The sequence below is a fragment of the Caloenas nicobarica genome, chromosome 1, assembly GCF_036013445.1.
Source record: "Caloenas nicobarica isolate bCalNic1 chromosome 1, bCalNic1.hap1, whole genome shotgun sequence".
Classification (NCBI taxonomy): Eukaryota; Metazoa; Chordata; class Aves; order Columbiformes; family Columbidae; genus Caloenas; species Caloenas nicobarica.
The window spans coordinates 64091161-64112814 of NC_088245.1; the positions used below are offsets into that span (position 1 = coordinate 64091161).

General features: G+C 45.2%; 1 protein-coding gene across 1 annotated transcript in view; it reads right to left on the bottom strand.

Moving 5' to 3' along the window:
- The window catches only part of AKR1D1 (aldo-keto reductase family 1 member D1), a 37082-nt gene extending 15634 nt beyond the window's left edge, over positions 1 to 21448 (bottom strand). Inside the window, exons 1-2 of the mRNA XM_065633428.1 lie at positions 21186 to 21448; positions 4252 to 4419 (exon numbers count right to left, since the gene is read on the bottom strand). Coding sequence (XP_065489500.1) covers positions 4252 to 4419; positions 21186 to 21278 — 261 coding nt within the window. The 5' untranslated portion in view covers positions 21279 to 21448. The remainder of the gene's footprint in view (positions 1 to 4251; positions 4420 to 21185) is intronic.
- Positions 21449 to 21654: the final 206 nt, after the last annotated feature.

The following is a 21654-nucleotide window of genomic DNA, read 5'->3' on the forward strand; positions in this document are numbered from 1 at the left end:
GGTCCCAGTAAAGCCGTTACACATTTGTTTATTACAAAACAGGTTCTTCTGACTTGAGTATATTGTAAACTCTTGCTCAATGAACTTAGGCAGATTCCTTCTGTTTTCTGAGCTTTCCAAGCATGTGCTTTCACTGGAAAACTATGTTCCCACAAGAAATCTGTGGTCAGTTTTATGCTTGAAGGCAGAAGCTCAGATCATGTGAGTTAGCTGTTGAACAGCCAAGGACCCGGCACAAAGAGAATCTTTTGGTTTTCTCCTGTGGTCATGGAGCCTGAGTGACTGTCTGACCTAGGGAAGTTTTAATTTACGCCCCCAGTCCCCACTGAAAACTGTATTATTGTTCAGCTACTGTAAGGCAGGTGTGACTGGTTAAAGCCCAGCCTTTTCAACCTCTTTAATCACAACTGCTTCCTTACAGGGTTATGCCCTGAGGTTGCTATGGAGTGTGCTTAGTTGATTAGCTTTCAGCACTATCTCTAACTGAACTCTGTTGATGCAAATCTCTTGCAAGAATAAAACCATAGCATGGTAATTAGTAACCAAGAGCTCTTTGTAAACTGATTGCTGCAGTAAAAATCAACAAAAAACCAGAATTAACACAGAATAGAAGGTTTAAAGTGCCATTTGCTTGCACACAATAAGCTGGGTTATTTTATCTTTTTTTTTCAATGAACAAAACTGATGTGGAGTCATGTCGAGCTTTTTGGCACCTTTATTGGATGGGAAAACCTGCTGTTTGTTGGTATGGTCATTGTCTAGACAGTTCTGCCACCAAAGCTGGTGGTTACCTCATGCCAAGGTATGGAATCAATTCGTTCCTGAGACATGAAACACTTGAATTGCCATTTTCAGGAGAAGATAATGATTATAGGTGTCAAAGGACACAGCCTGGGTAAGTTTTAAAGTATTTTAGATGTTTGATTTTTTTTAAACAAGATTATTGTTTTCCCATGGAATGACTATCTGCTCAGTTCTGCCAGCAGAGGCAAGGACACATTGTCTTGAAGTTCATTTGTACTGAGAGCAACAGATCGGACCCTGCCTTAAGTTGACAAACCAAAGCAGGGTTTGGCACCTGGAAAATCATACTAGGCCTTCCCCAGCTGTATGCTGCAAGGCGTGAAGAGTTTATGATCACTAGGTGGTGGTTGCACAGGCTGAGGTGTACTACGGTAAAGGGACCAAGGTCCTGCTCTCAGAGTTTCAAGCTGTTCCACTGGATTTCCTGAAAGCCTTTGGTCTGGGGGTTTTATAAGCATTTTACATGTAAAAGTACATGTTGTTTTGGACTTAAATGTGGGTAAAGAAATGAGTCTGTATACCCTTGATGTTTAGTTTGTTTTGTTACCATGTTTTGGAAATTTGGTAACCTGAGTTATGTTGATAGTTTAGAAGCAGTTTTTTCCGAGCATCCTTTCTGGCCTAGTGCTATTGAGCTCAGTACTTGCCAGTAAACGTACTTCCCTTTAAAAAACTGCAGAGGTTCTAAAGAAACAGCCTGTAGAAATAGCAAACGTTTGTACTATGTTAATACATAGATGCCATGGAAACTTGAGTTTCATAACTGTTTTCATTATTTGTACAAGTTCTTGTATTATCTACCTAAGTAGAACCCATGTAGACATTTGAGCAGTCAAAGCTGCCAGCTGGCTCTGGCATTTCAGGACACCACGTTTCCTGGAAATGTTACTTCTAGTTTAATGAAAGAAATATCCTGGGATGAAAGAGGAGACCAAAAAGATCTTGCTATATAAGCCAAGCGAGATGTTGGCAGTTGATGTAAAACCTCTAAAATTTCTGGATGCTGAGCTGCTCTGCCTGATCAGCCAGCCAGCAGCAAGAGCCAAGTGCAAGTGCTGATGATTTCAACTGGCAGATGCAGCCCGATAGCACCAAGTCACTATTCCAGCAACGCTGCCACTCAGCAGGGCTCTTCTTGTTAGTCCCTGCTGATGGACCAGCCTTCAATTTGCATCATCTTTGTTTATGGAAAGATCTGCATGAGGGGCTTGTTTCTGATGGGTCTTGGGAATTTCTAGTACTTCTGCTGTCAGTAGGGCTGAAAACAAAACCAGCTTTTGTTGTACAGACTACTTTCAAGAATGGTCTACTGTATCTACCACATTTCCCAGAAGATGCAACAGTTCACATCAGACAGTTACCAATCGATGGCTGACGTATCTACCAGTGGCTTGATATTTGTCTGTAGTTCATAAGACACGAAAGTTTGTAAGGTGCATAAAGCTGAAGATACATAAGCTCATAAGACAAGGAACATCCAGTCCCACTCCTCTTGGGAAGTTCAGAGCTGCTGTGAAAACATTCAGGAAACCTATGAAAATCCTGGATTGTGATGGATTGAATTGGTTGCAGATTATTTTCCACTTTTGCCTTTGAACTCTTTAAAGACTACAGAGGTGCTCTGATGAGCTATTCCCCTGAGCACCTGAGGTTTTGTCAAACACAAACAGGACACAACAGAAAGATAAATCCAGGAATGTCCCATCTCATGGTCACAAGTCATGATGAAAAACCACAGGCATTGACTACTGTGGTGCTGCGAGCTGCAGCCTTGAGGCTTGTAGGATCTGCAGTCTAGGGAACAACTGAATTTACAATTAAGAAGTTTCACAGGTGGCTCAATGTTTAAGTAGTGATCATCAGCTAGGAAAAACATCCGGTGGTTAAATCAGACAACTGAATATAGAAAGGCTTAATAAATAAATTTGGAATCCTGATAAAATTTCGACAAGATATGCACTGCCACAGAACCTAAAGTTTTATATGGGAAAATAAATTGCAGGGGAAGCTGTTGGGAAAGTTGAAGGCTCGAAATTGTTAGGACATCTGGTTCTAACCTTTTGGCACAACTTTGTGGTTTTGATTTCAAATATTACTGGTAATTTGCAGTAATGAAACTATAAAACAGTTGAAACAAAATATTTTGAATGATCCAAATCAACATACTTGGCATATGACAGACTACTCTGATAAAGGTGGAAAATTTTGAGAATGTGAATCTTTTCTCAGGATGGCAAGGTTGTTCCCAGTAGACCTGAGCAGGGAACTTGGAAAAGAGTTGCATACTTTATAGATTGGAAATTGCTTTGCTTGGAAATTGGTCTATAGCTACTGAAAATCCACTTGGTCTGTGAACTACCCAATCCAAAGCTCAGTTTCCCAGATCACAGAGCTTACCTAAATTACTCACACTTAAAGGGGCCTTTTATCCCATGGGATCTTTCACTCTAGGAACCGTGGTATTTATTTCCAAGGCTGTTGAGTAACTTTTGAGGATTACGTCTTATTTGGGAAAGGAAAAAGGGAAAATATTAGGCTGATATGTCCAAAGAAGCACTGCAGGAAGGGGAACTTGAGGCCATAAACTCCATTAGAAACTGGACAGGCACCATGACCTTTCTGGGGCCATTTGATCTTTATTCTGCAATGTGCAAATGAGCTCTCTCTCTCTCTTATATCTAAGATCAAGTTACTGTAGCTGTAGCAGCTTTTGTCAGATGCTTCTTCAGAAAAGGGATTTCATTTTTCTAGCAGAAAATCAGCTGTGACTTTAAAGCATTAACTAGCTCATGCACTACTGCAGCATTGTTGCTCTAAAGCTGAAGTGTGATGACATCTTCTCTCCAAGTGAGTTGATTTAAGACTGTAGAACTTTTTAATGACAGGTGATACAGTAACTAAGGGTGTAGCTTGACAAGTAATTATCTGGTAGTAGTACCAACGTAGCACTTGCTGTTCTCCCGTACACAGACGCATGCATGTGCTTGCTCCCAGCCCTTTCATTGTGCAACCTCAGGGCAAACCTGTACAGGGAATTGCTCTTAACAGAAAATAACTCATTTGCAGGATCGTTGTACAGTTTGGGCTCACGGTGTGACTATACAAATGTGCGTGCCAGCATAACACATGGGGCAGTAGTAACAGCTTAGGCAGCACCACTGAGTGTAGCAACAGTCTTGAGTTGCAGGTACCTACAGTACTAGGCAGAATGGATGTTGCATGGTTCCCACTGCTAACAGAGCTTTAAACTGAGAACAACAGTGATTCCTGCACTTAACAGCAAATCTAGTGCTCATAAAGCTCTGAGGCATTATGGTAACGCTAGGAAAGAAAAATAAAGGATGTTGGGTCTGGAAGCATGTCAGATGTTGACCACTGGCATTCTTAAGAAAGCCCATTCACAGGAATCCTGGATTTAGTGTAAATAATCTGAGCGCAGCTTCTCACCTTGCCACAGTAAAAAATGTCTTCCCGCTTGACCTTTCCTTCAGCGATCTTCTCCCGGATGGCTTGTCCCACTTCATGCTCGTTGCAGTAGACAAAGGCGCCATCGATATGGCGGTAACCAGCATCAATGGCAATCTTCACCGACTCCAAACAGGAACCTTTAGGAGTCTAATGGGAGAAGAAAAAGAATAAACATAGTTTCAGCCCTCTGCTTGCTGCTCTTGCAATGCTATAGGGTCCCTGAGATATGCACAAAGTTCATGTCGGAGTTCATCCAGTCTAACCATCCTTTACCTCCCCAGACACTTGTGTTTCAGCTTCTGAATAAAAACGTGCTGTGTGCTTTTCTTCAAGACTGTTGCAAATGTGGAATTAGACCAAAAAAGGAGCAAAGCAAAAAATTCTCTCTGTGTCTGGCAAACAGAGTGTGAGAGTCCTCAGAAAGTAGAATCGAATGTATTCGATACTAAAATTATTTTAGAATTTCTTATCTAAAAATCAAGGGCTTTTTTACAAAAGCCGTTTGATAAAATCCCTTGTTCAAGTGGAAGAGGGCTTTTTGGTTGAGCACAGCTTGTCAACCACATACCTGATCAGAGGCTGCTTGAATACCTTAGGGCACAGTAGAGCTTTCAGCAGGGCAGAAATCTGGATTTCACTTTCTCCTCAAATCAACTTACCATTGATAGTATCAAAATCCAAAGGGTGATAGCTCAGGACTGTCTACTGGTATTCCCAGTTCTGGACAATTGCTTTACCATGTGAATAAGAACCAGTAGAAGCTTTAGTGTATGTTTATATACATCCTACTGCTTCCATTTAAGATGAGCCCAAGAAACCTCTTAACAAGTCCAAGTGGCATTTTTGTACTGTGCGCTGCACTTATCTGTACTCATCTTTGCTGAAATTCAGAGTAGGCTTGCTTTTTCAGAACAGTCACATTTTTTATTAGCTAATGTGGCAAGCAAAATACAGGTAGGTCAAACCAAGGAAAAAACCGTAAGTCTAGTTACTGAAATCATTTGACTGATCACTGAAATTGTACTGAAAACATCTTAGAGGGCAGCTCTAAGTGGTGGTGGTCAAGGGCTCTTAGCAACACGTGGCAACAATATTCTCCCACCCTTTTGAGAGGTATTGCACTGTTAAGACAAGGACAACTGATTCACTTAAAAGAAAACTGAAATAGGGTAAGTCAACCTGCTCTGCTGCGCGGCTGTCTGCCAGCAGCAGATGCCAAGAGGGGAATTTTGCTACCGCCAAGTGAAGAGCCGAGACCACGCTGCTACTTCTATGAAAAAAACAGATGCCAGAGACATCTGGAAATGAGACAGAGTATGAAGAGGGGATGTCAAGTTTGTTGGTTTTGTTGATGCCAAGGAAAGACAAGAAGCAAGACGGGCAATAGCTGCTGTTGAGAAAGACCACTTTCCACCACAGCAGTCAGTCTCCCTCCTCTCTCTCCAAGCTGTCCTGTGACAGCAGCCACTGGCTTGGCTGTCCAGGAGTTTGCCATAAAATAAGCAGCTGCTCTTCCACCACCTGCTGAACTAGAGAGTGTGAAACTTGTAGCTGCCACAGGATGCTGCAGTGGCTGAGGACACTGGCCTGCCCTTCCACACTAATGGAAGAAACATCTATGAAGGACTGCTGAAGACACCTGAGGGTCAACATCTCTCTCTTTCAGTTCCAGAGCTGTAGGCTGGGAGCAGATTATTCTGGGGTAATGGGACCGTGTCCCTGCCGGCTCACTTTGCTTTTCAGTGTCCCATCTGGGCTGGCTGCTATCAGACACGGCTGGACTGACTTCTGTTCAGGCTTGGGACTTTCCACTCCATGACGCAGTGCCTAAAGGCTCCTTAAAACGCAAAGCCGCTTACGCTTGCCCTTAATTGTTATAGAAGACATGAGTGAGGGCTGAGAGGCAAAACATCACAATTTGGCACATTAAAGTATTTATAGCAGTACCGATGCAATATTGTCTGTTTAATTGAGGGAGACAACGAAACTCTTGTTTGAATGCTTTGCTGCGAGAGCCTCCCAAAGGCACATTCAGCCCCTGCCAGGGCCCATTCCTCATTATTAGTAAGATGTAATGAAGACCACGGCAGCTAAAAGCCTTTCAGGCTCTGTCAATGGCTAGTTTTCACTCGAGGCATGTCGGGCAGCGTCACAGGAGCACGAGGCATGGAGCAGTGACAACCTCCAACGTGTTCACTGCCTTGTCCCTGTCTGAACCTGCAAGGAAGGATTTAAGGAAGGCACCAGGCAAAAAGCTCTGACACGAGTACTACAAGCCTGCAGTTGCTGATGGTGGTAACCTCAGACCTCTGTCTCAGCAATGAGCTGCAGGAGGCTTCAGCCGCAGTTGCAAAGCTCAGGCTGACTAGCACAGAGCAATGGGGCTCAGCTTAAAGGTCTTGTGAGCTCAAGTCTAAGTGATGACTAGTTACCCAAAAGAGAAATGTGGTTTTTAAAGTGCAATCAGTCTTTTTTCTATTGTGCTGATCTTTCAAAGTGTGACTTCTAGATTGCTTCTGCCTGTTTGACTTGTACCATTCAAGTGTATGGAAGCAGAACATTTAGAGCACAGCGATGTATTACATTAATACAGATTTTTATATATATATATATATATATATATTTTTAACTTTTCCCCTTTTGTTGAAGATTCTGGAAATGGCATGTGGATCCAATCCTAGAATTTCCTCTCTCTTCTCTTTGCACTCGTGAGAGATTTCGTTAACACGGCTCCCAGTTGTTACCTGAAGCTGTAAACTAAACTCCATCAAGCAAGGAAATGTTGATTTTTGAGTTGCATCTTTTCTCAGACACCAGGGTGAGTTTGGTCAGTAACAAAAGCAGAAGGAACAGGTGAAGAAAGGCAGACATATAGGGGAGCAGCATAATTGCAGACTTGGGAGGAGTGTGGAACAGAGAAAAATGAGAAAGCTCACTGTTACTGCAAGTGCCTTTGGCTGAATCAGTTAACTTATGCTAGAACTGAACTTCTGTGTATTTCTTAATTTTTTTGCATGGGACTTACACACATCTGTACAAATAATCTTGTGAAAACCTCCTCCATTTCAAGGAATAATCTTATTCTTCAGGGGCTTGAGGAAGCTTTTTTTGGATCAGGTCTTGATTACCAATGGCCGGAGATGGGTTTACATTAAATATAAATGTTTTCATTGCACTAGTTCATTTCATCTGATGTGGTATATTAGTTCTGACAGATTCTGGTCTAAGGTGCTTCATATAAAAATGCAAGGCAACCTAGGGAACAGTTTTTGGAAAATCCTGCCTCTATTGAACTCTCCCAGCTGAAGGCCTGGGACATCTGTGAGTCTGGAAACTTTATCCCATATGTTTATTTTCATTCTAATGTAGAAACTGTCATTTCTAGCATTTCACATATCTAATCCTTCCAAATCCTGCAGTAATAGGCTGTGGTAAACTGTGCTGATGAGTTGCACAGGCCAGTCATGTTGTGGTTTTGCCACTTTTTAGAAGTGTTGCCTTAAGTGTCATATCTTACTCCATTGTTTCCTGACAGACCATATTAAAGCTGGATGACTTGGATTACCAGTGCTCATCCATCAGAGCAGGCACAAACCCGGATCTTTCCCCTCTGTCTCACTGCTCAGCTTGGGGAGTTTTAATCTCTTCTGCCTTTCATGGAAAGAAAGTCTTTAATAGTAACCAGATCAGAGATTACCAACTGAAAAACAACTTTTACTTAAGTGCAAATAGAAGTTTGTGCTATGGCTGCTTTTACATCTTGGGATGTTGTATAAGGGTCGGTACTTCAGTCACAGCAGATGATGGAGCAGTGACTTCCAGGCTGCCTGGCCATGGAGCAACCACCTTTACCAGGAAATCCAGACCTCCTCCTCCTTACTGTGGGTTATACTCACTAGTGTATGTTACCTAAAACACAGTCGCCTATGCTGTCTACTCGCTTCAGGTAGGCTTTTATTCTTGCACCATTCCCAAATAAGCAGGGTTCGTGTTTAGAGCAGCACAAATGCCGGATGAGGTACTGAAATATCTTCGTGCTTTAAACCTTTGTGCATTGTCAGTAGTAATTCTGGGTGCTTTGGCCTTAAGACAAATCTTTGCTTCTTTATTACTTTTTATTTAAGTGTAGATAAGAGGTATGTTTGATCCTTAGCTGTAATTAATGTTTCAGCTTCTAATCAGTGTGCCCTGCAACTGTGCTACTTTGATCAAGGACTGTTGTTTTAGAACAGGAATTTTATAACCACTTGTACGCTGTAAGTCAGATTTTTATCTTCAATGCTCTCACAGTCAGCCACTAATTTGTGCCAAAAAAGTATTAAATTTATTACATGTTTTACAATAAAAGAAAAACTGCTTGGTTGACTAGAGCCACTCACTCAGTGACTAACAACTTCTTCAATAGCACCTAGGTTATTTTTAAGATCATAGAGTTTAAGGAAACAACACATGCAATTATCCCCCCCTATCTATCGATAGCTTATAAAACTGCTGATTTACCACCATGCATGACAGAGTAAACCAGTATCTGTTTCCACAGTAAATCAATCTGTCAGAAGCACAGGGGGAGTAGACTAAGATTTGCACCTTCACTGAAAGAAAGGAAGAGACAATTTGGCCCCTTCTCCATAGATGAAGTGGCCAACTGGCCAGTTTACCACATTTTGTGAATCTGAAAAAGCAATGTGCTTCATCAGTTCTGCCTGTCTGAAAGGGTCTGCTCTCTTTTTCCTCTGAGACCATGAACATTTTTGGTTTTTTAATGTTTATTCCAGAAACCTTCCATCACATCCCATTTTGTCAAAAACTATTTTCCCTACCATAGAAAATGTACAGCTTCAGTTTTGCTCGTGATTGCATGTGACCAAGCCACAGGAGAATATTTTTTTGTGCAGGCATACCCGTGTTCCCTCTCAAATAGAACAGTATTTGCTTAGCAGTGTTATTGATTGTCCTACTCACTACTGTTATTTACTGTTGCATTTCAGCTGGCCTCCAATTAATTTGCTTTTTCTATATCATCCTTTTCTGGTCAGCAATCTCCATCAGCTTCTCAGTTGATAAAGAGGGATTCTGGTTACCTCCAAAGTCACAGCTAACAAGACACATTAGCAGTAGATTATAATCTTGCAAAACCATGTGAACAGCTACAATAGGCACTGCTTTTATAAATGGCTTAACATCACTATCGTCATTTTTTTTTAAACTGAAGGAGGATACATTTAGATTAGATATAAGGAAGAAATTCTTCACCATGAGGGTGGTGAAGCACTGGAATGGACTGCCCAGAGAAGCTGTGGATGCCCCATCCCTGGAAGTATTCAAGGCCAGGTTGGACGTGGCTTTGAGTATCTGCTCTAGTGGAAGGTGTCCCTGCCCACGGCAGGGAGAATTGGACTAGATGATCTTTAAGGTCCCTTCCAACCCAAACCATTCTATGTTTTATTCTTTATTAGTGCATAGAGTAAAGGAAAACAGTCTGACTTGGGTTCCCAGATTCTGCTCTGCCTTGTTTCATATATGCAGCATTACAGAGTTGCACCAGTCTTGGCAGCTCCTTCAGAGAAGGAGCTGTTTACCTTAGTCCTGGGCACCCCACCTGGGTAGTGCAGTGGTATTCAGCCCCTCAGCTGGGAACAATGATCCTGAGAGGAAAAGCTTGAGGTGTTGGGAGAGACAGGGCCACCTCCTGGAAAAATCTGAATGTAGCTGCAGCCGAATTACACAAGAGTTCCAAACTGTGGGCTGAGCTTTCCAGTCTTAACCTATAATTTAAGATGTGGAGCTGCTGTTTAAGAATCTTAGTCAGCTAAATACAGGAAGGAGAAAGTAGGTACATTCCTGGGCTCAGAGCCTCCTTCGCCAGAGCTCAGCACTCGGACACAGATTCTTATGCGAGTTTCTAGAAGCCCAGTTGCTTATTTCCATTTGCCTCTTTTCTGGACAAAGTAGCAAAGAGGACTGGCTTAAGATGTTAGGAACACAGCACAGAAAACATGTACTAAAAGCATTACAGGAAAGCATAGGTTGAGTTTACAAAGCCAGAGGATGTGAGCCGCGCAAGGGTACATTCTTAGAATTATTTAATCTTGTAAAGAAGAAGCTGTACTCTACACCTCTTTCTTGGAAAATGCAACCGCCAGCACATCTCTCTCTCTCGTACACAGGAAAATCTGGCTTTCATCCCCCGGAAGCATTGGCAGCCACCATCCAGGAAGCAAAACCCAGTGAAGGGACTTCTGCAAAAGCAGGTAGAGCTGAGAACGGGGGCAGAGAGCAGGGCTGAGAGCCACGAGTTGCTATACTGGCCCAGAGCTTTGCTTTACGTCATCCAGTGCATTGCCTTAGAAAGTGGAGGACAGCAACTGTGCCCAGAGAAGATGGGGGGACTAGCGATGCTCTCTGCCTCATGTCATATTGTGAATGGGCGTGGACAAGGGGTGCCTTTCTCCTCTAGTCTGATGTCCTGTCAGTGGCCTGAAGCGTGAGGTTTGATTGCCTCTACAACCAAAATTAGATTGCATAACTGCAGATTCAGCATTTCTAGAATTCCTGTGACATTGTTATTCTAGGATTTAGCCAAAGCTGTCTTCAGGAAAGCCTTATTATTGTAGCTGGCAGAGGCTGCTGGAGTTATTTTTACCGCTTGATTGCAGAATCCTCAGTTTTAGGATCGCTGCAACTTTTCACTTGACGCAAGTTCATTTAAGGGAAGCTTAAGCTAAAGGGCTGCCATGCCACTTGGTCGGCAGCTAGAGGATTAAAGCAAACCGAGCAAATGACGTGCACACCTGGGTAGCACACTGGCAGTGCCAGCAGGTTGGACCGGGACAGTTTCCTGAAGAGCTGGAGGACACAATAGCCAGCTGGCAAGCCCTGGAAAGCACGGATCTAAGTGGAAGGGTGGATGCTACCAAAACACTCTTCAGACAAAAAACGTGATCCCAGGGATGCGTGAGGTGCAAGGCAAAGATAAAGCACCAGCTTGTGCAATAACAGAGGAGAAAGGAAAGGTTGCCAGTAGTTCTTCTGCTTCGTTCCCTAGAGTTAAAGGGGAGAGGTTTCTGGCGTCAGTTCGAAGAAGTGTTTGCAAAGGCAGATGTAAAACTTGGGGAATTCCACCACCTAGTTAGCTGAACCAACAAAAGTTGCCTTTGAAGAAGCCTAGAGAGGCATTTTCTTCACAGTGTTTTCAAGTTTTGACAAATTTGGCCTCCTAGGTCAACCGAAGACACAACGCAGATGTTAGCTTCCCACATGAGCTGTAAGAACATGCTTACACTGTTCTTTGGGGAACTGTGAGGAATCAAGGACACAGGGGAGCGCGCAGCCATGTTTAACATATGGAGTCAGTTGGGGGCATTTTAGAAAATGGAGGTTTGTCTGGAAAATTGGCGTTAAGTGTTCTTGCCAAAAAGTATATCCCTCAGTTGTGTCAATTCAAATTGCTCGCTTGTAGAGGTTCAGTTTTTCTCCTCTTCAACAACGCGAGTGATTCCCTGTCTCGTCTTCTGTAAAACAACCTTCATAACTTTTATTTATATAGGAGGGCTTTCTTGAGTGGGGTTAAAAATCCAGCATGTTTAGAAAGCCAGAGAAAAAGAGAAAAAAACAATCTATTTGTGTGTGTGTGTCAGTATTTGGCCTTGATACTATTGCATTGGTAACAGCTAGCTTTGCAGGATTTAGAAGAGGGCTATATTGAAACAGCTAGTGCTTGTCACTGCAGAATACAGCTATGGAAGGCCTGATTTCTGTTTGGTTACTTTTCAAACAAGAATCCCTATGAGTTTTTTTGTGTAGTGCTACTGTCCTAAAAGCTTATCTGGTTTAACCTTCTACTACTTTTGGTTCTGGGCTTATTCAATGAAATTCTACCCTATGTCATAGCCAGACATGTAGCTCGGTGGGTGATGTTAACATCTGATACCCACCACCTGAAAGCCGTAGTGACTCCCTGACAAAGTTGTCATCTCCTAGATGTCACCTTGCTCTGGGAACATTTCCTCTGGAGAGCTCTTGCGGTGTCCCTGTCTGCATGTGTCGGTACCGTGTTGGGGAGCCAAGTGACGCCGTGCCAGACTGGCTGTAAGAGCCAGACCCTCCACTTGGCTTTGGCAGGCATCGCTGCACAGGGCCAGGTGATTATCTGGCTGTCAACAGTTTTGTTAGTAGAAGTCCTGTGCTCTGCAGGGGGACACATCTCTCAGTCCAGGAGCAGTCTGAAAACATTTTCACATAGCAGCTGAGATGTCAGCGTAGATTAGAGGTGCTACCTTTTTAAGAAGAGGTTTTTTTGAAGGCTTATAATTCAAGGCATGCTCAGATTCAGGGGTGGGGGAGTCATTCTGAACACAATCTATTCCATAAAGCAAACTGAAAAGTCCACTGTTTTCCAGGACTAGCAATTTTGTGACCATTTGACTCAGAAGTCTTCCACAGGTTGATGAACTTTGTAGCTAGAAAGTTAGTCTTCCATTCACCCTCATCTACAAGGCTGGGCCCATCCTCATCAGGAATTACTGTTTCAGTAAACGCAGCTTTTAATCTGCCACACATGATTAGGCACTAATTGCGTTCATAGCTGGAAACACCACAGAAACCATTGGCATGAAGGAGAGATTAGTCATACTATCAATTTGTTTTCTATTAAGCTTCACGATTCATAGAAATGAAGGACCACAGAGATTTCGGGAGAGAAGATAGGTAGAGGTAAATGAGCATTTCTGCAAATTCAACTGTGTCTTAGAGCCACAGGTTTTGTGCAAATCGAAGTCATAAAAACACAGCCTGTGTTGTCAAAAAAGTTGCATGGAAGAATCTTTCCTTCAGCTTGACAGTGATAAGTCATTTTATCAAATCCAACTTTAAAATCCAACTTTAGTAGTTAAAATACAGTTCTTACACAAAAGCTAGGAGTTTTTGAGTCTGCCGCATTTCAGAAAAAAGTAGCTACCTTTTCTGATTACCTGTTTTTCCTAATTAGATGACTTAATTTTCCTTTCTTAATGAGATAAAGATGCAATCTTGCATTTATGCAAGCCAAAAATGTTCCATTGTATAACATGAGATTACAGGGAGCTAGCAGGAATTGAGGCGTCAAGAGGTGGTTGCAGGCAGGGGAGGAGAGGTCATGGCTGAACACCAAGACAACAACACGTTGAGGGCACAGAAATGTAGATAGACTGTTCCAGTGACAGAACAGAAAAGGTGAATGTAAGATAAGAGAACTCTGCTTTTCGTAGGTGGTAAATATGCCGTTAAATCATGTATGAAAGGGAACTTTAAAACACGTCATGCAACATTAAGTTTTTAGCAAAGTCATTGATGAAAGCACAATTTGTCTGAGACTTTTTTGATTTAATGCATTATTCTACTCTGTACTTTCACCTATTTGCTATGAGAAGTCTTATCTGTGAAAGCAGTATCTTAAATGCTCATCCCTCATTCTCTGGCATATTTGCCACCTCTGTAGCAAACAGCAGGGATGGATTAAGACAATAATACACGCCACAGCCACTGCAGTTTCTTGAGTCCTCATGCAGACTTCTCTTCCTGTATCTTCTTACGGTGCTTTTCATCGTGTTTCCAGTGAGCAGCCGTGCTCCTGCCTGACAGCCACGTTGTTCTGCTGACACTTGCTACTGTGCCTCTTCAAGGCATCTGGGGATACCAAGAAATCCTGCCTTTATCTGCTCTTGGCAACTGGGTCTTGCCAGTAACTGTGACTTAGTCAAGGAATAAGGAGTAAAATCTGAGAGATTAAGCAACAAGAGCATCACTCAGTACCAGGATACCCACCACCGAAGGAAAAGCATCCCATCTGTGGGATCATCTTAGTACACTTTAGTCCTCCAAGCATGCAACTGAGTCACAACTTAGTGAGTCATCTGGCTACAGATATATGGTTTCAGCATAAATGTCTTTCAGCATGAAGGCTAGAATAAGAGTTTGCCAGCAGGCAGGCAAGGAGCCTTGTGGAACATGTAGCACAGGGGCGTCAAACTCATTCTCACCAGAGGCCACATCAGCCTCACGGTCACCTTCAAATGGCCGAATGCAATTTTAGGACTGTATAAATGCAACTACTCCTACATTTATACAGTCCTAAAATTACATTTGGCCATTTGAAGGCAACTGCGAGGCTGATGTGGCTCCCACTGAAAATGAGTTTGACACCCTTGATGTAGCAGATCAAGTGCAGTTCTCTTCCTAGGCTGCAGTGATGTATCTTCTTTCCTTCTGCCCTTACCTCAAGTGTACATGTCTCAATTCAGGAGTATGGTTTTAGGATATCCTCAGAGACCAAGGGAACATAAGGCCACCCTCTGAAACATCTCAAAAATCCTGACCCTGAAAGGCCGTGTGCTGCTATGTGCTGGCCAGCCGTGACTCCTCTGCTCCAAAGCGCTCCCCAAAGACAAGAAGAATTAGTACTGCATGAGGTAATACTGCTGCTTTAACAGAAAATGCCTTGAGAAAGCCAGTAGTGGTTACCAAAAGGGACTGTAAAGGGGCACAATCTCCTTTGGAAATGCTGGTCAGGAGTACAGCCCAAAAACGTAAAAAAAAAAAACCAATTTTGTTTTGGGGACTTTCTTCACTTAAGTTCAGGGCATAAACATGAGACTCTGTAGCCAAATATCCCAGCTGACTCCCCCCAGCTCTCTTCAAATCAGGTCCCCGGTACCCTTTTTACAGATGAAAACAGCAAAACATCTCCCTGGCCTACATCTGTGGCGATTTCATGTAGGTTCATAAAGTTCACTTCATGGCAGAGCTAAGTTGGACTCAGGACTTGCTGAGTTCAAACACTTACTCATGTGTAATTGTTTACATTAAAAGGACTGTGGTATTTTCTTTATACATTTATTTTAATAGCATGTCATGGGAAGTAAGCTAAGGCTGTAAGGACACTTGCATGTCAGGGCAATTCCTGCTCTTGTGACTGCCTCTCTTATCTCTTTCAAGAAAAAATCTAGAAGCCAAGTGGGAGGTTTACCGAAGGAGGAAAACAGTTGTCTGAGCCAGAGAAGGAGAAATTTGTAGGAAAGAGATCAAGAACCGGAGGTCTTGAAATTTAAACTCTCTCTCCACAGATCTTAAGTGTCACTCCTGCCTAGGACTTTCAATACACAACCCATTTCATAGCTTTGGGTCAGGCCAGGTGACTTTCTCCACGAGTCACCTGAAATCATTGCTGTCTCCATCATGATCATGTTTCAGAAGCCAGTGGTGGCCGAGAGGAAAACAGAGAGAGTTAAATCGTGTGTAATCCCCCCGCTTACTGCAGCTCAGAGATCCAGGTCGCATCAAGGGGACACGTCACTTATTACCTCTTTTGACTTAAAGGCAGCCCATGGCAGCTCCAAAGGCAGCCAGCCTGCAGCAGACATGCAGCCTGCATCATTAAGAGCAATTGAAATAGTTTGTGTGTGCATATCCTTGTGGGAGGAACTTTTTTGGTATAAAAGGTCCTGCGAAAGCACTGCTGGTGAGAGCACTAGGGGCTGCGAGGTCTGTACAACGAAAAGTTACTCTGTTCAGCTTCTAGCTTGGGTGTAAAAAGTAATTCAGAGTGCCAAAACAGTGTTTTTACTTATCCAAAACAGATTTTTTTTTTTTTACTTGGTCACTTAGATTGGATACGGGAGCCCTGGATGAACTTTTCCTCTCCCTGATTCAAACCAGCAATTTCTTCTTAAACAAAACCCAGACTGTCTGGGCGCTCACAAGGGTTACTTTGTGGTAGTTAAGGATTTGGGGAAAACGAGTCTCCCTCCCTCCTGGCTGGATGCCACACCAAGTTCTTCGGCATCCAAAGCTGTGGGGCTGGTGGGCAGTGCGCTTTCCCGTGGGGAGGGTGCTCGTCCTGCTCCAGCCTGTGCATGTTTCTTCTTGCCTCTCTCTGCTATCACATACCCCCACAATCACGTTATTTCCCTGAGCTGTGTGATATGAATTTAATCCCCGGAGGCAGAGAAGAGGACTGAACCTGGTTTCCCACGTCCCGTGTGGATTCCCTCACCACCAGGCTATTCACAGAAAGGCAACTGCTACCTCCAAGTGCTTTAATAATCCTTTGATTCCTCAGCTTGTACTGCCAGTGCCCAAAATGAAATACTTTGCCATTTGTTTTGCCTGAAAATATTCCACAAAACTGCTTCCAATTTATGAATGGATTTGGCTACCTCAGAACCTCATTTTTAGCAAAGTCACAACTTGCCAAAAACCCTCACCCGGTGCTATTCTTGAGCGCTTTGCCCAATCTTACATTTCAGAAGCAGTGCCTGGGTACAGTGTGGTTGCTACAACCTTCCTTCCAAGCCCTCTTCTCCTTCAGTCAAAACAGGAAGGCAGGAGAGGAGCTGCGGCCAAGGCCCCTTGACCTTCCAGGGAGACAGCGAGTATTTATGTGAAGACGCTGGGCTGATGATCTTAACTGTGTTGACAGGGATGAGTTATAAAGTGAAGCGGTTATAAGTGCCGTTTTTAATGAGGTGTAGGATTTCCAGGATTCAGGAGTGTTTTTAGCACCTTTCCCCTCTGAGCCGGCTCATCCCCACGCCTCATCCTGCTTCCAGATGGGTACCCGTGCCGCTCGCGGGGCCGTGCTGGGAACTGAGTATCGATGCTGGGAGACGGCGGGCGCCCAGGGGGCTGACCCGGCTGTGCTGTGGCCATGCCACGGGCTCATCAAGGGGGTCGTCCTCCCCCCGCTATCTATTTAATACCCCAGAGAATTGGGTCAGCGGCTGGGGGGCCCTCGGGGAGGGAATGCTGGACACGGCACATCTGCTGGAGCCTTGGCAGAGCTGCTCCTGCGCGCGCGGGGCTTTGCCAGAAGGATCCGCAGAGCCAGACAGAGTCAGAATTGGCCTCAAATTTTAAAGCCATCTGGAAAGTCTTGATAGTCCAGATTTGCTGCTCCTGCTGTGGTTTCTTCCCAGACTCAAGAGGAAGAGAGAATACTTGGGGAAAGGAAGAGGGAATAGGGGAAGGAGTTGGTGACTGAGATTTTCAGTGTTTCACCTGAATCCGTCCTTGCTAGGGTGAACAGCCTAATTTACGTAAGCAAAACTCAAATACAACATACACATTTCCTTCCCTGTGTGAAGGAGAACACAAAACCAACTTCAGAGCACTGAAGTCTGAACAAAAAAGCAAACTAGGCTTTTTCATTATAGAATTATTACCTTCCCTTAAAAATAAAGACAGGAAACACCAATTAAAGCGGAAAAAAAAATTTCTAAGTGCTTTTCTTGATAACTAGCCCAAATTTATCAGTAATTCTACAACCCAGTGAAGACTTCTTTCTTTCTGCTATTAGATGAGCTGATAGCAAGTGGATTGATTCATTGCACTTTCCTGCTGTGCTAGGGGAATAAACCAAAAACAAACCCCCAACGTTACACTCCCAGTGTTTTCGGTCTCCAAGACTTAACTTAATTCTTGTCATCCTGACCTGTATCCTGTCAGAAGAAAAGCTCTCTTACACCTAGGGGGAAAGGGTGTTCAATTAAATTAATCTGATTCTCAAACAGACCTTTTCCGCAGTGGTCCAGCTCTGCTCCAGTTGAGCGATGTACTTTGTTGAGTCAGTAAACTTGTACATGGGACCTAATCTGGGTCAATTGATCTATTTTTTCTTCAGTGCTTCACAACTGGAAAAGCATGACTTATCTCCCAAAGATGACATGGCTCAATTCAGTTGTTTAAGATGAGCAAGGCAAGCTGCCGACACATTTCAATTCAGAAGGCACTGCTGTGCAGTTTACCCAGACAAAGCCCAAAACATGAAAGCTGGCCTCCTGCCTCCGTTTTCTTCTAACCAACCATTGAAGCAGCAGATTTCCCTGCTCCGTGGTGAACTAGATCTGCCTAGTTTGCTTAACCAGTGAGCGCATTCCTGCGCTTCAGGAAGACAACTCTGGGCTGTAGTGTGAGACTGAGAAAACAGATTTGTTTTGGACAAGCTGCTCTGACATGGAGGTGCCAGGGTGAATAACCTTTGGGGGAAAAAAAAAATCTGTATCCAAGAGCATGACGAATAATCTGACAAATGAATGGCTCTGTATTTTATATCAAGGCACGAAATGACTAGAAGTTGTGGAGATCTGACTCATGAGCAGAAATAGTGTGCTGGGAACGGCTGGCACCGTTGCTACCATCAGCTGCCTGCCCCCACTGCTGGAGAACGGGTGGCTCAGATGCCGCTTCTTAAGCAATTCAGCCACAAAAGGCTACAGTCAAGCATTTTAAGAGAAACGTGTCAGTGCTAGTTTATAGCCTCGCTTGTTAAGATAAACCTTGAAACCGTCCCAAGTCGCCGCAAAACCTTTCAACTCTCTAGGCGGGAGAAGCAGGTCAGAAGCCTCACCGGGCATCCCGGTGGAAGTTGCACCATGCAGAAGTCATAGCTCAGCAGAGCAGCTTATCACAGCTAAGCAACACTTCGCTGCCACAGCAAGGTGTTGACAGAAGCTCCCCCCACCCCATCCTCTTACCAGCAAAAGCAGCCTTTCTGAATGGGCAAGCTTTAAGCCATGACCTGTTTAAACGCCCTGCCCCGTCACCAACCAGTAGCTGCAAACTCTCTTTGCAACAAATTCCGTAGTGCCCTGCTACCGCATTTCCCCAGCTGCTCTCTGTGATGAATTCCCCGACTCAAATAAACAGTCCTAATCCTAGCAGAAAGCTCCAGCCCAGCTGCTCTAGATAAACATATAGCGTTTCACCTGGTCTTCTATGAAAATGAGACTTTCACAAGTGCCTTATCAGTCTTTCTTTACGTCTTCTCAGCTTCACTTCCCACCCATAAGTTTCTAACATGTTTATCACGTAGAAAGAGAAAGCTCAGAAAAATCAAACTCCTACAAAAGCCGGGGGGGAGGGAGAATGGGTGGTTGGGTATAGGCACCCATCCCCACTGAGGGTGCAGTTACACGGCAGCTTCAATTGCTCTAAATTGGAGTTGCTATAGCAATGCCCTGCCTGCATAGTCTTGTTGTCGTCCCCTTCTGTCACCAGAAAACAAAGGAGGTACATGCAAAAAGCAAAAAGCCACTACCCGGGGCTGATTCGGCTGAAAAGAAAAAAAAAACCTAACTAAATATGATTCATTTTTGCTGGATGAGGTCCCTGCAAAGGCTCACCGTCCACCTCAACCCACGGGAGGGCAAAGGAAGCTACAGGAGTTTGCAGGGCTGAGACAGAAGGAGCAGGACCGTTGCTGTGATGATTAGGGGACGTTTGAACTTCCGCGGAACGAACTCTTAGCAGGGTTATAGCATTTCTGAGAAGCTGCCTCTGAAAGTGGCATCCCACTTGTCTCCCCTCTCAGCTCCGGCAGGTTACTTGCTGCTCCAAGCTCCCTGCCTGAGCCTGGCTAATGCCCCAGCGTTGGGCCACGGTTCACCCGGAGTGCAGGTGGGAAGCACAACAAGGCAGGAGCACCCCTTCTACTGGCAGCCTCGCTTTTCTCAACTTAAAACTACTGTAAAATTTCAACTCGGGGTTTGGGGGGATGATATAAAAGTCTAGGAAGAGATGCTTCAAGTTTGCTCGCAGCTATTTTGTCACTGAATTATGCAACGTTCTGCTTTGCTACATTAAAATTCCTGTTAGAGAGCTTAATTTTGTTCCCCTAACCACTATTCAAAGAACATACTAGCTAAAAATATCTCCCAAAACTCTAGTGATGGGGGGGACGGTGCCCAGCCTCCGAAATTACAGATTCCTACTAATTTTTCCCATGTAAACTACCATTGTTAACCAGGGAGATCTGCAGCACTGGGGACTTCTTACACCCTTTCTGCATCACTCATGCACTGCCTGCAGCAGTGTTTATTGGAGATCTTCTTTGACACTGTTATTAATATACTATAGTACAAGCGTGGTCATTAAATGGCCTTGATCAGGAGTTTTCTTTAAAAAGGTATTTTTAAATACCTTGTGGTATTTGGAGTCATACACACAATATTGCACCTCAAACTGTGATACTATTACATAAGAAGGGTTCTGGCCATGATATCGTTGTTCCTACTCTCCAAACAAACAAACAAAAAGAACTGTTGAAAGACCAGGCAGTTCAGAAGAGCAAAAGGCAAAGCTAGCGAGTTCCCTTTGTGCTCTCAGGTGCGCAGAAGGAAGAAGCATCAGGTGTGCTTCCACTGCCTCGATGCAGCTGAACCAGGGACAGTTAGATGGGATGCCTGCCCGGGACACGCAAAAACAAAGGGTGCAGAATATTTGAGAGTGGTTTGGCCGCTGGCAGGCATCAGGATGCAGGAATTTGGGTCTTTGTTTCAGGAACATTCCTTGGAAAGTGTCAGGGCCAGCTGCAAGACCGTCCGAAATCCCTCATCTTATCTTGCGCTGGGCGCAGGGAGGGAGGAGCAGCGGGGCCGGTCCGGGAGACCCAGTGACACCGTCCCCCCTCTTCTCCGGGCTTCTCGGGACCGAAGGCTCCAAGCCGCCCTATCAGCGAGCCGGCGCTCACCGGGTGTCACATCCCGTCCCGGTAACCGCAGCGGCTCCGGGGTTGCACCGCCCGGACCCCCAGCACCCCGGGACAGCGGCAGAGCTGCTCCCCCGTCCCCCGCACCCCTTTCCCGTGTGCCCACCAGCGCGGAGCTGGGCGGCGGTGCGGTGAGCACCACTCTGCAAGCTGGGCACGGTTTATTTTTTTTTTTCCCACCTTTTCCTCCTCTGCGCGCCGTCCGTACTGCTCACGGGAGAGCTCGGGCTTTAACTTTGCACGGGGAAAGAAGCAAAAAGAGAAATAGCCGGGAAGAAAGGAAGGAAAGGATTGGGGAACAGGCGGGGAGCCCCGGCTCGGGGGCTCAGTAGTGAGGGCGGCTGCCACCTGCCCCCGCCAGCGAAGCGGGGCGTCCCGGCGCCCCCGGACTTACTTTCTGGGGGTCGGCGTAGGTGCCCAGCCCCAAGAGCGGGATGCTGTTCCCGTCGCTCAGCGGGACGCGGTGGTTCTCGGCTGTCAGGTTCATAGTGCCGGCAGGTAGGGCCGCCCCGAGCCGGGGCTGCCTCCGCAGGGGCGGGAGCCGCCGCTCTGCAACCAACCGCCGCCCCTGCGCACCGACACCCACCGACCGACCGGACCGACGGCACCTCTGCAGGGGCTGTGGTACGAAGTGCCCGCTCCCACCGGCGGGGACTGCCTTTTTGGGGGGCTGAGCCACGTGTGCCCGTGGCGGCCCTGCACCGCGCCCCGCCGCGCACCGCCCCGCGCCCCGCCCCGCCCCACCGCGGACACCGGCGGCCCCCGCGCACCGCCCCGCGGACCCCCGCGCACCGCCCCGGGCCGGCCCCGCCGCAGCCCCCGCGGGGTCACTTCGGCAGAAGCTGCGCGCAGGGCAGAGGCTG